General features: G+C 34.5%; 2 protein-coding genes across 3 annotated transcripts; one reads left to right on the forward strand and one right to left on the reverse strand.

Annotated features, from left to right (window-relative positions):
• Positions 1-4,639: 4,639 nt before the first annotated feature.
• LOC18029972 lies at positions 4,640-6,989 on the forward strand. Of its 2 annotated transcripts, none has more exons than XM_024149418.1 (10): positions 4,640-4,854; positions 5,135-5,461; positions 5,561-5,633; positions 5,759-5,871; positions 5,971-6,055; positions 6,156-6,228; positions 6,326-6,381; positions 6,455-6,520; positions 6,614-6,679; positions 6,764-6,989. In XM_024149418.1, the coding sequence occupies exons 1-10, from the start codon at positions 4,712-4,714 to the stop codon at positions 6,842-6,844; spliced, it is 1,083 nt and encodes a 360-aa protein (XP_024005186.1). In that variant the 5' UTR covers positions 4,640-4,711; the 3' UTR covers positions 6,845-6,989. The 2 variants fall into 2 exon arrangements, with proteins under 2 accessions (XP_024005186.1, XP_006414965.1); XM_006414902.2 differs by having other exon boundaries at positions 4,647-4,854; positions 5,141-5,461.
• Positions 6,926-8,520, reverse strand: LOC18029973 (BSD domain-containing protein 1). The gene has a single exon (XM_006414903.2). The coding sequence runs from the start codon at positions 8,451-8,453 to the stop codon at positions 7,314-7,316; it is 1,140 nt and encodes a 379-aa protein (XP_006414966.1). The 5' UTR covers positions 8,454-8,520; the 3' UTR covers positions 6,926-7,313.
• Between the last annotated feature and the right edge of the window lie 8,776 nt (positions 8,521-17,296).

Raw genomic sequence — 17,296 nt, forward strand, 5'->3', positions numbered from 1 at the left:
GTTTCTTTATGGCAATAGTATGCATTTTCATGTTATTTTTTCTATAGATTCTTTTATTACTTGATTTTGATTTTCTTAAAAAAGTTTTTGATCAACACTTTTTGTTAGTATTCATTAATTTCAATAAATTGGTTTATTATTTAATGATGTAGTTCTAGTATTATTCTTATTTTAAGCCTAGTAATTATTTATTTTGTGTATCAACATATTACCCATATTCTAATATTTTCTTCTAATATTTCAAGTCCAAGGTGTGTGGAGATGTTGCAGAGAAGTGACCAACAATTGAAGACATATTCTCTAATCTTATCTACAAATTAAATTTTGAATTTAATAAATTAATATAGATTCAAAATGTTTATTATTTTGTTAAAAGGTGATATATGTAGTTGAAAAACCACTTATATTTATATCAACCAATAAACCTGTGATCATCTGTATGTTGAGGTTTGTGAAGGTCATCCAAATACATGATGTTTGGATTATTACAACACCCTTCAAATGCAATAAAGTTTTGTTGAACCCTCCATTCCCTAAAGTTCACCGTCTCAAGAAGCTTATTCTGGATGCTCAGGCTTAGAGAGTATACTAAAAATGAAAACTTATTAATATTTCTTTCATTAAGGGCCTAATACCGTTTATTTTTTCTATTTTTACTTTATGTTTTATGTTATATTTAATAAAATTATGTCAACTGAACACCGGTTAAAAATAAATTTTATATAAGTGATTTATAACGAATGTTTATAGAAGTCTTTTAGAATTTTTAATTTCAAAATAATTCAATAAAAATATAAAGAGTAATGAATTTAAAAAAATAAATATTTGAACAAGCTAATTATCTATAAATTCAGTATGTTATTTTGTATAAAATTCTAAAGTATTTATGCCCGCGCGCCGCATCTCAATATTTAGCCAGAGTGCTTCAAAATCAATAGCATTTTTGCCAAATGCTACACATTTGATATCAACACATCTATGAACATAAACAAATGGTCACTCAAAAACTTTAACTAATATTCTCTAATACAAAAAATTAAGTTTGTGTATTTAAAAAAAAAATGAAAAACCTGACATGTTTACTTACTCAAAACTTCTAAGAGTAAACTTGATGCATCTGTGAATCAACATGGCATCTTCCATATTTCGTCCCGTCATGCTTGCTTAATTTACGAACTTTGATAATTCTTCCGATCAAGTCAACTATAAAATTAAATTATCACTATGGTTTAGATCTAAATACTAAATAAGTCTAAAACAACACAATCGAATTGAATACGAAACATACCAATCCTTGAGCGTGTAGATGGAGTGTTGAATATTTCACTGAACGATATGAATGAATATAGATGATCTTTGAGAACTGATGATGTTTCTTGGATGCGAGTATGTTCGTTGAAACACAATTGATATTTGTTGAAGACCGCAACTGATGAACGTAGATCATGTATGACGCCAAAATTACGAATAAAATACCAATTCCTTTCAGAAATTCGGTCACTGTACTGAACCACTAAATTACTGGGCATTGTTGCTACAATTTTATCACCCTTTGACCAAAATATATAAAAAAAGTTAGATAACCGTTTCGTTAAAATATATGGTACTGCAATTATGCACTTACATGTTCATCTGCCAAGAGAAGCATTTTTTTATGCATTGAAACCAATGTATTTGATGATAATTTTGATAACCTGAATGCATATGCAAGAACTCTTCGAAGTTAAATCCAGTTCACAGATACGTTCGTATTGTGAAGTTTTGAGTTTAAAAAATATTTTTTCTGTTTGATAAAAAGTTTTATCGTTTCGTCATTTTATAGATGATAACGAACAAGTGTATCATTAAGGCACCAGCTAATTCCACCTTCAAAAATACCAATCGTTGTATGATGACTATTAATAATTAGGTTCACTATTTAACAGTCATATAAAATTAAATGTTCTTTATAAGGATGCATATAATTAACACGTATCAAATCATTTTTTTTTAAAATGACACATATCACTAAGCTTATAAATAAATTTGATTTATATTAATCAAATATATATGATGCGTATCTGTCAAGTCTTACGAATTATATTTTAATTTCTTTCCAAATGGAAACTTATTATAGTTTCTTTCATTAAGGATTTAATATCGTTTATTTTTTCTATTTTTATTTTATGTTTTGTGTTATTTTAAATGTGATGTGTCGTTTAAAATCATATCAAAAACAAATTTATTTTAGCAAGTTATAGCAAAATTTGTAAAGGGTATAGTCTTTAACAATTTTAAATTCAATTTCAAGTATTAAAATAAGGGTCTAAAATTTTAATAAAATAATTTTAACCAGTTAATATAATAGAAAACCTGAATCGGTTTGATATAAACGGTTAATTATGTTGCACCCAAATTATATACACCATATGGGCCCAATATTTTCGTGTTAAAACAACTTTCCGCACTTCATTTACTAACATATAAACCGCAATAACCAATAAAATCTCTATAATATTTATCAGAAGTTGCAACTTTTCAAATATTAAACATTTATAAATTATGAAAAGATGTAAAAGGCATCGATTCACCGAATTCTCTCCCTTAAATATCTACAACTGTATAACTGTTCACTAGACGTTATATATATCCTCATTTATATGCATGCAAATATTCTTCCTCTATAAAAACTAACAACAAAGCAATCTTTATCTGAAACCCTTTCTTTTCCTTTTTAAAAACACTTTCTCAATGGCTGCGTATCACTTTGTTGATGAGTTGCATGTATGGTGACGAGATTGGAAAATCCGTGTCAAAGTTTTGAAAAGATGGAACAAACCTGATGGACAAGGCTTACCAGGCATGAACTTCATTTTAGTCGATGAAAAATATAAGTATTATCAAATATAAACGTATAAATCTGTTACTTATATTTATTTTTTGCTTGATCTCTCTTCGAATTCTACTGTATATATGGTTGCAGAATCAATGCTTCATGTGGTGACCTATCCCTCCCATATTTTAGTCGCGTTGGACCTGAAGGACAGTGGCTTGAATTGTCTAGATTCGGCTTGATACCATCAGAGTGGAAGAACGAGGGAAGGACCACAAGACACTATTATCAGATCATTCTCACTACCGAGACAAAAGTATCATCACTACGACCATTGACAGTAGATCCCTTCATGAAATTTATCCCTTTTAGTGATATCTACAGAGTTCCTTATGCTCAGTTATACCCTGTTGGTAAGATTATCTTTTAATATTCCTTTTAAAGTATTCGTTTTTATAATTGTACATATATATAAAACATTTATGTGAACTTCATTTATGATATTTATCTATATACAATAACTAAAAAATTTATCATGATTGATTTTTAGATCTAATTGGTGTGATGGAAGATGTTAGCGACATCGTAACCGAGGACAATCCTGATTGAGAGACTGTTCAGAAAATAACTTTCACCATTAGAGATCTCGAGTAAGCAATATTTTCTTTTATGATCACTATGACTTGGTAATAAAGTTTGTAACTTTTATTATTTATATCGAAGGGATTTGAAACTGAAATGTATCCCACACGGAGAATTTGCTGCTGATATCAAAGAAAGAAGCAAATGATTCACTGGTCCTCTTGCAGTTTGTGTTTTAACTGATTGGAGCGTAAAGAAAAAGGAATGTATGAGTTATCAAACATATGCCATTATTATCTTCATTAATTTCATAAATATTTTTTTGCATGTATAGTTCTTACTGATCGTTTTATGTGTATAGATGAAATAACTATTCATTCTCACGAAGCAATTGGTTTTTCTCGTCTCCTCTTTGCTCCTGATACTGATGATGTCCTGATTTTCAAGAGAAAGTAAGTAATCCGACAATGATATTGAGAATATTTTATATATACAATAACATTTAAATATGTATGTGTCTCTTAAACTTTCAAGATTCGAAACAAGTTTAACATGACGGATACGCAAGTTGGAACAAGCACAAAAAGAGACCCCTTAACAAGATCGTTTGATAATGATGGAGTTTTAGTTTTAATCTCTTTAGATTGAATGCAACAAGATTTAATGGAGGTATGTCCTCATAATATCGTTTTATAGCTACATTTTTTTTTCTCATGCTAACTTTCTATATTATGTTATGTTTGATCTTTCTATTTTATTTGATATTTCTTTTATTCTATTTTCTTTGCATTTGGTTATCATTTAATATAATATTTTTTATATTACGTTATATATATATCTATTTATAAGTGTAGACAATTGTTAAATAACGTTAATACATTAGCTATACCTATATGAATCAATTTAGAAAAATAAATAATTCAATATATTTCATGATCTATAGATATATAATATTTTAGTTTCAACTATTGAGAATGGAGAATGTCATGTATATGTTAGAAAAAAACTCTCTAAATCTGATAAAACAGTACAAAATATGTCAAATAAAGATTTTGATATGATCAAATTTTAACAAAATTTGTATAGTAAATAAGTCCGCGCGCCGCGGACAGTTGCCTAATTTTTTATATTCTTATTGTTAATAGATTTTAATAAAATATGTTGACCAAGAAAAATATTTAAAAATTTAATCTTGAGTATTATTTATTTCTATTTTTATCCGGGATATGCGTATCTTCAGAGTCACATACAACCAAAACTCACACATTGTTCTTCTTCTCCTCTCCATATTCGAACCAAAATTGTAGAATCCGTAAAATGTTTTCTTCCATGGCGTTTCCGGTTAATGGGTTTCCCTTTAAACTTCCTAAACATAACCTTGTTGTCTTGAGGAGCAGAGTATTGTTCGGTTCTGCAGAAAGCTTCTCCTTGTCAAGGCTCTTCAAGTCTTCTTCTTACAGGTTTACTTCGTGATAATTATTACATCTCCCATGGAATCTCGATCATTTTTAGTTTGGGCAGGGTAGAAAGGATTACATATGTTCTGATTGTGAAATTTGGGCATTCTTTTATGGAATTTGATCTTGAAGAAAAGAAAGTTTGAATTTTTTATTTAGTTTGCAACTAGAATCATGTAAACAGTTCTGGAGTAGGAAGACATAGCATATTAGTAGTTTCAATTTGATTGGAATCAGTAAAAAGATGTCTTAGTTTGATGCTTAATTGCTTATGCTGTGACAGGATCAGAGTGAGAAGTTTTGAGAAAGATAATATCGGCAATAATGACTCTGAAAAGTCTCAAGATAGTGAAGAGGAGAAACCAAACGTCGATGTTATACTTAAAACTGAAAACGCAATAGTTTCTGAAAAGAAGAGTGCCCCATTCATAGCAAAGTTAGGTGTAGGGTTAGCCTTGGCTCTGACCATTACAGTAATATGTGTAACTTTGAAAGGCTCTGGTGGTTCAGCTTTTGAGGTTAAGAGTCTGGCCAAAGCTTCATCATCTTCAGAAGGCTTTACTTTCAATGCTTTTGGAAACAGATTCATAATTCCAGCGAATGCGCCGGGGTAATGTAACAGTATAGCCATAACACTACTCGTAGTTAATCTTCCTTATGAAAAAAGATTGTACCTTTTTTAGCTGCTCAAGTGTCTTTCTTTCTACAGATGGGTTTACTTTTGGTTGCTGATGGCAGCCGGGTTCGGGCTTTTTATTAGCGAAGAGGCTCTAAACATATGGGTCTGTGGTTTACAGCGGTACTTCTGTTTCGTCTTCCTTTTCATCGTTTTGGATTCTGCTGCATTAAAATGCTTCTAATGAGTTTTCGTTTTGATGACAGTTTCTTGTAAATGTTAAATGCACAGGTTGGGATAACATTGGCTCGAATGTTAACTCTGGATGGGACATGGCAATCGTTTGCTGAGTCTTTCTCTCGGAATGCTCCTTATATAATGTCTACCATTTCATGGGTTTACTGGTAAAAGAAATATTTCTGGTTAAAATAACATAGCCTCCTTTGTTCTTAATGGTCATCCACCAGCTTTATTCATTGGTGTTTATGTTGGCAACTTGAAAGGGGAGTTTGTATAAGTGATATGATACCGTTTTACCTTGGGAAGCTCTTCAGACAAAGTGGAGGATCAGATGATGTTTGTTCAAAGGTTACTTTCCCTTAGGTGATATCCATTCTTGTTGTTTTTCCAATTAGAATTTGCTTCCCAAAAGCTGATTGTTTTCTGGTACCGGCATTTCGATATAAAGCTCGGTATAGGTAAAGAGAAAGCGGTGAGTATCACTCAGGCCGTCCAAAAATACGGAAACCTGTCAGGTTTTGGTAAGTTACAATTTGAATGCAGTGGGTAGATTATCTAGAATGTGAATGACTATATTATATCTTAACTAATGTTTGATTCTATGAACATTGAATACAGTGGAAAGATTTTCTCTCGGAGTGAGGAATCCTACAGCATTCTTGGCCGGAGCTCTTGTAAGTCTGTTGTGGAATGGATTCAAATATGTAGCAAGTGGTTACTCAAACCTATCCACATGAATCTTTACAGGGAATATCTCCAGAATGTTTCTTTGCAGGAGTTTGTTGCGGCGGCTTGATTACTCTTCCAATTCAGGTTTATCTGCTATTCTTTACATTTGATTCGATTCTTTGTTACATCTTTAATCTGAGACTAACTAGAGTGTTCTAATTCTAACAAATGTTTCAGCTTGTGATTGGGTTTCTCCTTAGAGAACGCCCCATGTTTGCTGTTGCAACAGTAGCAACTGCAGTGGTAAGTAGAGCGAGAGAGAGAGACAAAACAGATGGTGAATAGCTTTGATCCATTGACACAAGTTCGGTTCCAATTTTTCTGCAGGGAATATGGACAATCTTCCCGTATATTGCGGCTGCATCCACGGCTTTGTTCCTCTACATTCGCAGTCGCTACTCCACCTAAGATTGGCTCTTCTTGTTATTCAATATAGATAGATAGAAAGATGTGAGATCTTATCAAAAGTGCAGAATATACACTACTCAATAACAAAAACAAATTACTGATATTATAATGTCGCATTATATTCAAAGAAGATTCACTTAATGAATGCTAACTTGTTCCTTGAACAACTGTTTTGTTCTTTGAGTTGTGACATATTTAAAGTATTGTACAAATTCGTTTATATTCACTGGATCAAGAGTATTATACAAATTATTGTGAGTATGCACGTTCAGGAAGAATCGTATTCACTCTTTTACCCGTCACTGAACAAGACAGATAGATATGTAGCAGCCCGTTTCTGCTTGTTTGACGAACACAGAAGATTCGAGTTTTAGCAGACTCATTGTCTTCAGCATTGATAACTTACAGACTTATGATCACACTTTGACTCCAAATCTTACCTTTACTATAACACAACTACTACTCTTGTTTATTGTTTAACAGAGTCCTCATCATCTTCATCTTCAATATCCCAAGTTAAATCCTCTTCTTCCTCTGCTACACTTACCCGTCTTCGCCAATCAGTTTTCTCCTCAGACCCTTGAACAGCTTCCAAACTCTTATCCTCATTACATCTGATATCTTCTTCCATCTGATCCCACCCAAGATCTTCAACCTCAGGTAACGACGGCTGTGTCGAAATCATCGAGATATCGCTGTCCTTAGACGACACTTCTCTGCTCTCAAACTTCTCTTCCTCCACTGAACCTCTAGTCTCAGTGTCTGAACATTTTCCTTCTGAGACCGGAATCAGTAAAGACTCGCCACAGGTTTCATCGCTTTCATCATTGAGATCCCAGCTCAAATCCTCCTCCTCTTCTCCAGAGATAGCTCTCTTCACAAGCTTAACTCTAGCCTCTTCTACTTGCTCAAGTTTATGCAACTTATAGTAATACCTCCTCCAGAAAGTTTCAGCATCAACTTCCACAGGAACAATCTCCTCATAAATCTCTTTCACAGCTTTGTTTTCATTGATTAAATCAACAATCTTACCCTCTTTCGCCTCTAACTTAAACTCTAAAATCCAATTCTCAAAATCCTCAAAATCATCTGGTTCTCTAACATACGTCCCTTTATCAGATTGAATCGCAAGCAATTGCATCTCGAATCGACTATACGGTTTCACAGAAAAGCCCTGATGATGATTTCTACGATTATCGGAATCTTCCGGTGAAGAAGATAACAGAGATTCCTTACCATGAGAAATGATCTTAGCCGTTGATTTCCAAACTGTGGCGCCGATATCGTCGATCGCTTGACCAACCGATTCGAGAGACTCTTGAGCGACGGAGGCGCCAATTTCGAGAGAGTCAGGTAAGTCCTTGACGGCACGAGAAGCTACTCGTCGGATCACGGAGGTTTCTTTCTTTAATTCGGATCCGAATTCCTGGAAATCATGACGGTAGGATCCGATTACGGATTCGGATTTGGTTGTCAGGGTTTTGATCAGACTTCCGAAGCTCCATGAAGAAGAAGAAGAAGTTGTGGGATCGTCGAGAGGAGTGGAATCAGGTGAATCGGGTCGTTGTTGATGATCGTATTCGGAGAGAACTGATTTGAAGAGATCCATAGGAAAGAGAGGACTGAGAAGGAAGCTAGGGTTTTCGATCGATGAAGTTGAATTTTCTAACGAATCGTCTTAAGACAATATTGGAACTAATATATGTCCGAATCGTAAATATATTGAATCAATGTCGTTGTTTGTTTCTGTTCCGATCGCTTAAGTCAAAGAAAGTAGAAACCGATGTCGGTGGCGCGAGAACGGGAGATAGGAATTCTTTTTTTCTCTTGCCTTTTTTTTGTCGTCAAACTAATTATTACTGTATTTGCATTTCTTCTTTGTTTTGGATCGACCATCGAAAACCTATCGGAAAATATCCAAGAACTATCTACACGACAATAAAATGTGTTAGATTTTGATATAGCTTCTTGAAGTGTTTGTAGTTTTTTGTTTTTACATTGCATCTTTTTTGGTCCACTCTTGTCATTCGGAGGATTTGTTCAGCACGCGCAGCTTCCGACCATGATTTAAGGTCAATGTTGGCTTTTGATAGGTCCCTCCTCAGAACTAAGATTGTGAACACTAAGAACACAATAAGAACAACACAACACAATTTCTTTGGCAAATTTTCAGTCTGATCATTATCTTGACCATGAGGTCTTTAAATATACAAAGGAAAACAATTGATCGATCCTACAAAAAAGGAGATAAGAAAGTGGGAAGAAGGAAGTGGAAAGTGGAGACTACTGGCCCTATGATTAAGCATAAATTAAAAGATTTAGTTAACAATAAAATTAGCAATTAATCAGTCCCATCAATACACTCATCCTCAAAGAGAACCTTGTCCTCAAGGTTCTTAAGAAAAAACTTGTGCATCTTCTTGCTTCTTCCACGATCGAATGGTCGTTTCCAGTTAATACTCGCTAGAAACAAATCATGTTTCCATGGTCTAAGCTTTTCTCGTTTTCTGGCTGGAGCATGGTAAGGTCGACATTTTGGTGGTGAAGTCACCGGTAGTTTGAATGACGAAGTCATCAAGTGTCGAGATTCTGTTCGAGTCTCCACCATGGCTATCTTCATGATGCTTTTGGCCAGCCGGTTTGGCTTCCTCACCGTCTTCATCTTCTTACTCCACGTTGCTGCTCCTTCCTCCCAATATTGCACCATATTCATCACCTCTTCGTGAAACTCATCTCCAAGAGCAACGAACGCCTCCTTCACGCCTGCATGAAGAACCACCATTGATGACTCTCCGCCATCAAAGATTGCTTCTTCGTCGTCGTTGTAGACATCAAAGATTGGAGGCCCATAGATGTTGTTGTATAACTCCATGGATTCTCGCTCTCTATTTAGCCACGACCACTCTTCTTTCTTTTTTTTTTTTTGTGGGTGTGTGTGAATGATGTTTGGGGGTTTGAAGCAAAAAATAAAAAGATAGTTTTGATGACGTTGATTCGCGAAGAATGCCGTCAACAAGGATGAAAAACTGCTCTGATACCATTGATAGGTCCCTCCTCAGAACTAAGAGATTGTGAACACTAAGAACACAATAAGAACAACACAACACAATTTCTTTGGCAAATTTTCAATCTGATCATTATCTTGACCATGAGGTCTTTAAATACACAAAGGAAAACAATTGATCGATCCTACAAAGAAGGAGATAAGAAAGTGGGAAGAGGGAAGTGGAGAGTGGAGACTACTGGTCCTATGATTAAGCATAAATGAAAAGATTTAGTTAACAATAAAATTAACAATTAATCAGTCCCATCAGCTTTATTGATTATATCTCAAACTGATCATATCTTATCCTCAAAGAGAAGGTCATTCAAGTGCCGGACCGATCAATTTGGATGCCCGCGTCTAACTTTTTAAAATATGCCCTTTTATATTTTTTTTTCAAAATTAAAATAATAAAAAAAATGAAACAAAAACTTCATAAAACAATCAAACTCCATAAACAGTTTATAAGAAAAGAAAAAAATCCAATAAAACATATAGTTTTTTGCTGAAATATAGATCTTTTTGCATTTTTTTCGTGTAAAATTGTTCATTAAATTGTCGTAGTCGAGTTTTTCAAATAGCTATCTCAGTTGATAATAAGCTAACCCATTTGTTGTTTCGGTGACAAAGATAACTAAAGATACCCTGCTACAGCGAACTGAAGAATGTAACGGACCATAGATGGACGTGGATTCACTTGGGGGGGTGTGGGGGCGAAGGCCCCCACGGTACGGTTTCCTTATTGAGCTAGATTTAGATTTTCTTTTATCTAGTGAGTTTGGGAGTCAGGTTTTTGGGGCTATAAATACAATACATCTTATGGATCAAAAGTTTGTTTATAAAAGGGCATAGATAAAAAATATGCCCATTTATAATGGATGCCGCAAAAAATATGCCCCTTTTAGAGTGGATGCCCGTGGCGGTCGCCTCCCTCGCCTGCCCTCAAAGCCGGGCCCTTTCAACACCTTCCATATTTTATCAATGGAACGAGGCATGTTCCTCTTTTTGGAGCCATCATTAGGAGTTACTTATGTAGACTACAATATCTTGAATAGTATTATTTAGGTTATCCCTTGATGGTTTTGGATGTTGTGCGACCTCCCAAATTTCTATGCTGATCCGCATTGGAAGATTAGACGATTGACACTCTAGTTTGGGCCTGTTTGTTTGCTTATCTGGATGGATCATCGAGATAAAGCAATCAAATGATGTTCGTTTAATTGCACTAATCCACTTATTTTAATAGATCATCTAGATGGATCATCTGAATGACTTATAAATTTATGAAGAAATTTTAAACTCATCCAACTGATTCTATTTGAATCATCTGGATGAATATGATTCAGTCTAAAACATTAAATGATAAAAATATACTTAACAAAAATTAATAAATAATACAAACAAATAATAAATATTGATAAAAAAAAATTTTGTTTACTTAAAATTTTATTTCTATTAAAAATATAGAAAAAAAAAATTAGTCAAAAATATAAATTCATATCTCCCGTCAAAAATGTAAAATCAAGTTTTTTCGTAAAAACTTAAAATTCCATTTCTCTGCCAGATTTCCGCCAAAAACTTAAAATTATGTTTTCTTGTAATAATATAAATCTCATTTTCCCTCCAAAAATGTAAATTTTGTTTTTCCGCCAAAACATAAAATCTCGTTTTCCCGTTAAAAACGTAAAATCTCGTTTCCCGTTAAAAACGTAAAATCTCGTTTTTTCATCAAAAACGTAAAATCTTGTTTTCCCATAAAAACGTAAAATCTTATTTTCCAGTCAAAAACATAAAATTTTGTTTTTCCATAAAATCTTATTTTCCCGTCAAAAACATAAAATCTCGTTTTTTCGTAAAATCTCATTTTCCCATCAAAAACGTAAAATTTTGTTTTTCCGTTACAAACATAAAATCTCATTTTCCGATCAAAAATGTAAAATTTTGTTTTTCCGTCAAAAACTTAAAATCTCTTTTTCCTGTCAAAAACATAAAATTTTATTTTTCCGTCAAAAACGTAAAATCTTGTTTTTCTGTAAAAAACGTAAAATCTCATTTTACCATAAAAAAACGTAGAACTCGTTTTCTTGTAAAAAACATAAAATCTTGTTTTCTCATTAAAAACATAAAATCTCATTTTGCCATTAAAATGTAAAATCTTGTTTTCCCGTTAGAAACATAAAATCTCGTTTTTCGGTCAAAAAATATAAAATCTCGTTTTCCTGTCAAAAACTTGAATCTCATCTTACCGTAAAAAAAACATAAAATCTCATTTTTCCTTCAAAAAACATAAAATCTCGTTTTCCCAAACAAACAATGGTTCATTGCTCATTTGTCATTTGCTCATTTAATATTCGTTTGCTCATTTGTCATTTGCATCATTCAAATGACTTATCAGATAAATCATTTAAATGGATCATCTAGATGCAAATGACAGATGAGCAAACGAACATGACCTTCTTCTTGACTTAGATTAAATGTATGTATATCTTTAATTTCTTCCACTTAAAGGGTCCTGCAATAGGAAAGGCATTATGTAGGATTCTCCACCAGATATGTTTAATTTCTGATTGGCACATATAGTTTCCATATTGGTTGATAATGAGAAGCAAATGATCATTCACCATTGAAATAGAGTCTCGATCTTGGTTTGAGAGAGTTCTTACGAAGCAAGAGTTTGATCATGTTAGCTGATCGAATATCATCTAGTTTTCCTAGTTGGGTAACTTATCTTCACCTCGACTTATTTGTTCGTGGATGTAGCAAATCTTTGCCATGGTTCACGGTTAATGGCGGAATACCATGGATTTTCTATTTTCTAATATATATACTATATTAGGATCCGCATATATATGGATTGATGATTAAGTATTTGATAACATGTGAAAAAAAGTTTCTAGATATTCCATGGAAAAACAATTAAAAATATCCATAAAAATAAAAATTTATGATAAATTATTTAAATTTTGTATTTTTTTATTTAGTAATTTTATTTTTTATTATTATGATACGGTAATTAATTTTTCAAATTGTTAGATTTTCTTTTTATAGTAATCTATTTTTAAGATTATTTGTTTCCATTGTTAATATTTAATTTTTCCTATTTTATTAACTTTTATTTTTTATTTTTATTATTTATTTTTTTGACATCATCTTTCTTTTCATCAAAATTTACATTTTTCTTTTTTTTTGTTCAATAACTTTATCTTTAGAATTGGAAATTGATTAGTAATTTTGTTTTTATCGTTAGTATTTTTGAATGATAGTTGAAAAAGTTTACCGTTTCTATTGTGGCTTGCCAAGTACAAGCTTTTGTTATTGAACTGTAATATCTCTGAATTTTGCCCAGTACAAGCTTGATTTTAAATTTAAAGTTTATCATTTCAAAATAATAACACGAAAACAGTTATTCGTACCTCAACTACATGAAATAGTACTGATTAGTGTTAATACAATCTTAATTTATGTGCCCACTGATATACTCATATTTTGCCATGTTTAGGATTGCATTTTTTGTCTAAATATTGAGTTTCGTACATACATTTAGATAGTTTTGATAAAGTTTGTCTTTGGTTCTAGCTTTGTTTAGGGAATGCATTAAGTCCTAGAGTGTCCTGCATTTTTGGAGTGTTCTCAGATCATTTGGAGACTTTTGGGAGCGACTTGGAGCTGGGATCATGGAGGAACCCTCACCAGTGTACAGCAACTTGGACAAATGCTTTGGAGCGGACAACACCTCTACTTTGATCGCGTGAGACGAAATACTTGCACTGCGATTCAGCCTCCGGTGTCATCATCAAGAATCAATAGAAATGAGTCTATTTTCCGGAACACTTAGAAGCAGACGATTTGGAGCCGTGAGCTGGGAGATATCGCAATCAGAAGGAACATATGTCTCACGGGCCGATAATGACTTACGCGATGCGCCTCAAAGAACCGGCGAGACGGAAGCCTTGCCGACGTCAGACGGGTTTGAGCCCTTCAGAAAAGTTAGAGCTGAATGAGTCATATAGTTCATGGAGTTGATAGATCAAGGTTTTGACCATTGAGAAAGGAGTTATGAAGGATTTAGTGCAAGCGGTTTATATTCATATTGAGAAGAAATACCGACCGAAATCTGGTCGATATGACCTTGGAGCCTTGACGTTTTTGGCTGGCCTTTGGGAGCTCAAAGAGCCGAAAAAATTTTGAGATGCTGCACCGACCGAGTTCTACTCGGTATTGATCCCTGAAGCAACTCTTAAAACTACACCGAGATGCCACACTGAGAGAAGTTTGGTCGGTATTTGTTTTTAAGATTTTCTCAGAGCCACACCGAGGTCCTGCACCGACCACTTTCACCTCGATACACTCTCGATCCAAGACGTTTTTCTGGGCCTTTTTGGGACCAATACCTAGTTTTTTCTAGGTTGGCCCATCAAGAAACCCTACCTATATATATGTTTTAGGCATTATCCTGCAGACTAAGCTTTATTCTCTTTGTTTCTTTGTCTCTTTGGTGAAAACCTTTGTTCTTTGTTAAGAGATACCTCGTTTTTGATCAATTCAGGCTGTTTCTTATCATTTCTTCTTCTTATCTTTACTTCTAATCATGATTAACATCACCACTTGCAAAGGAAATGGTGTGTTCATCATGATTAGTGAGTAGTCTTCTTTTTAGCTTCTAGGTGTGAAGATTAGGGTGCTGAGATGTTTAATTTATGATCTTTAGGTTCTAGATTCTCATTTCCTTTCTTAGTTAGCTGCTCTTAATGCCTTATTTCCTTGAGAAAGTGAAATCCGGGTTCATAGGCATTTCTCCATCCACAAGGTGTTTGATGAAATGCTTGAATGAGCTAACTTAAGGGTTTATGTTTTGAATGCCATGGGAATGTTTGTTTGAAGCATAAATGACATGTTAGAATTGTTTATAAATGCATATTGATCATCATTACCACTAATGAGAGTTAGGTTGGAATGCTGATTAGTATAGTGGTCATTGTCTTGAGAAAGAAATGATCTTGCTTTGAGTTCTAAGTTGATTGGAATTTGCGATCATGAGATGTTTGCTTTATCTTTCTGTATAAGATTCAGTCTTTCTTAGCTCTTATTTTGATGCACAAAGAGGCTGTTTGGTCATATTAGACTTGGAACCTTATGCTTGTTAATTGTTTATTCACTAATAGGAATTAGTCTTGATTAAGTAGTTAACAAAGGGATTTCTGTCATGGGAATGAGTTAATATGAATTGGAAGTCTAGACTAAAGAATTGCAAGTGTTGCATTGTTTGCTTAGCATCATGAAATAAGCATTGAAAGCACCCTGATCAATGATCACATCTAGAAGTTTAGCTTTATCTTTATTTTGAATTTGAGTCTTGTTTAGTTTCTCTTGTTTGCTTTGTCATTTGAAGCACCAGATCATCCACAAGAAAGACCAGTTCGAACTCAGCACAAAGTTCAAGACAAAGGTCAATTTCTTATCTCTTGTGACATTAGAGGTGAAAGATTCCTCAATATTCTTTGTGATTCTGGAGCTTGCATTAACATTACGTCCAAAGCAACTGCTTTGAGACTTGGCATTAAGCATCTCTCAAGTACCAGGACAAAGATTAGCTTAGCAGATGATTCAAGTGCAAGACCAAGAGGGATTGCCCGAGACATTCCTCTAAGGATTGGAGATTGCATTGCACCTGCCGATCTATACATAGTGAAGACCAAAGATGACTCTTATCCAGTTATTCTTGGATGGCCTTTCTAAGAAACCGCTGGAGCCATCATGGATTGGCCCAACAGGAGAATTTCTTTTGCCAATATTGACAAGGACATCTTCTATGAAGCTACACCACTTAAGAGCAAAAGATGAGAGCATAAAGCCCAAACATTTGAACCAGAAGAACTCTGGAGTGATGAAGAACCTGTAAGACAGAACAGAAGGATTTCGAAAAGGACTTGTCTTAGGACATGATCCTATTTGAACTAAGTCTTTTTCTTTGCAAAGTCTAGCTAAGGACTATAAACCAAAGCGCTTGATGGGAGGCAACCCATTTAGGTACTTATTTGCTCCTGTTTAGATTTCTTTTTCTATTATGCATTGCATTTAGTTTGCCGTAAATATTAGATTAGGTTTAGTTTAGGATTCTTAACCAAAAAAACCCCAAAATCCCATGAGTTTATGACTTTGCTTACTTTCCCAATTTGTTGTTTCTTGCAGATTAGACATCCTCCCTGTGGATCGACACCCTAAGTCCTACAACGTACATCTATGCACTTGCAAACACTAAGGTTTTATAAATTTAAAACTTTTTGAGGACAAATAGGCTTGTTAAAAAACGAACCATAGGTCCGCAACCCATCAGGTTTTTTGGCGCCGTTTTCGGGGAGGTTTTTAGTCGCTGGAGGTCTAAACCTAGAATGTTGAAGCCACAGATGACTATATATATGTCGAGTTTCTGCCAAAACATCATAGAAAGTAAACCAAACTCATAAACACCCTAACTTTTTCCTTTTCTGCTTATTATTTCTTGTGCTTGCCCTAGTTTCAGAATCCTTGAAGCATGGATCATCCGAGAAGAAACCCTAATCCCAAGCAAAGGTTTTGCAACCTGTGTGAAGCTCCCTGCGCATGTGAATCACCATCCAGGCGTGATTCCGATCATCTTGTTCGGCTGAATAATCTGAACCATCATCATGGAGACTCGCAAACTCCACACCACCGAGATGAGCCCTATTCCCACACCTGGTGAACCGTCGACCATCTCATCCCTTACCTCATCAGATTCTGCACCAGAATGCCGAGGCTGATCGATTTAGGCTCCAACTGAATCGATTAGAAGCTATGCTGAATCAATACCTTGAATTCCAAGTTGTTACGGAAGCTACCCTGTACAAGAGGATCCATGATCTCACCCACCATGTGAAATCGCTGGAAGATCTGCACTCTAAGGATATTTCTGCCATAAAAAGGAAGATAGAAGCTTTTGAGGAAGAGCAGCCAGGACATAAGTATGATATCCTCCAAGGATCCATCGATGTCAAGGCTGCCAAGCTAGAGATCAAGGAGGCCAACAAAATTGCTTCATGATACAGAGGAAGAACAGATGGTGAACTTCAAGAGATTGAATTTCGCCTAAGCAGCTTGAGCACAAGAGCAAAGAAACCAGTTCTGACATAAAGCATCTCTCTAAGTGCCAAGGAGACACAAACCTTGTGGTGAAGAAGATCTTTGAGAATCATAAGAAGGATTCTCTTGTCCATGGTCAGCAAAAAGATGGAGGATCAACCAATTCTGATGCAGGAGATCCTACAATGGACACCCAGAATAGCCCTGAAGATATCCTGGATGAGCAAGAGGAAGGAGCAGCTGATGAGCAGCCTTCGGAGGGTCCCAACGCGGCCAAGAGAAGTTCACCTGCGGCGGAAAGACACTTGGCC

Source organism: Eutrema salsugineum, unplaced genomic scaffold (assembly GCF_000478725.1).
Source record: "Eutrema salsugineum unplaced genomic scaffold, Eutsalg1_0 scaffold_1, whole genome shotgun sequence".
Taxonomy (NCBI): Eukaryota; Viridiplantae; Streptophyta; class Magnoliopsida; order Brassicales; family Brassicaceae; genus Eutrema; species Eutrema salsugineum.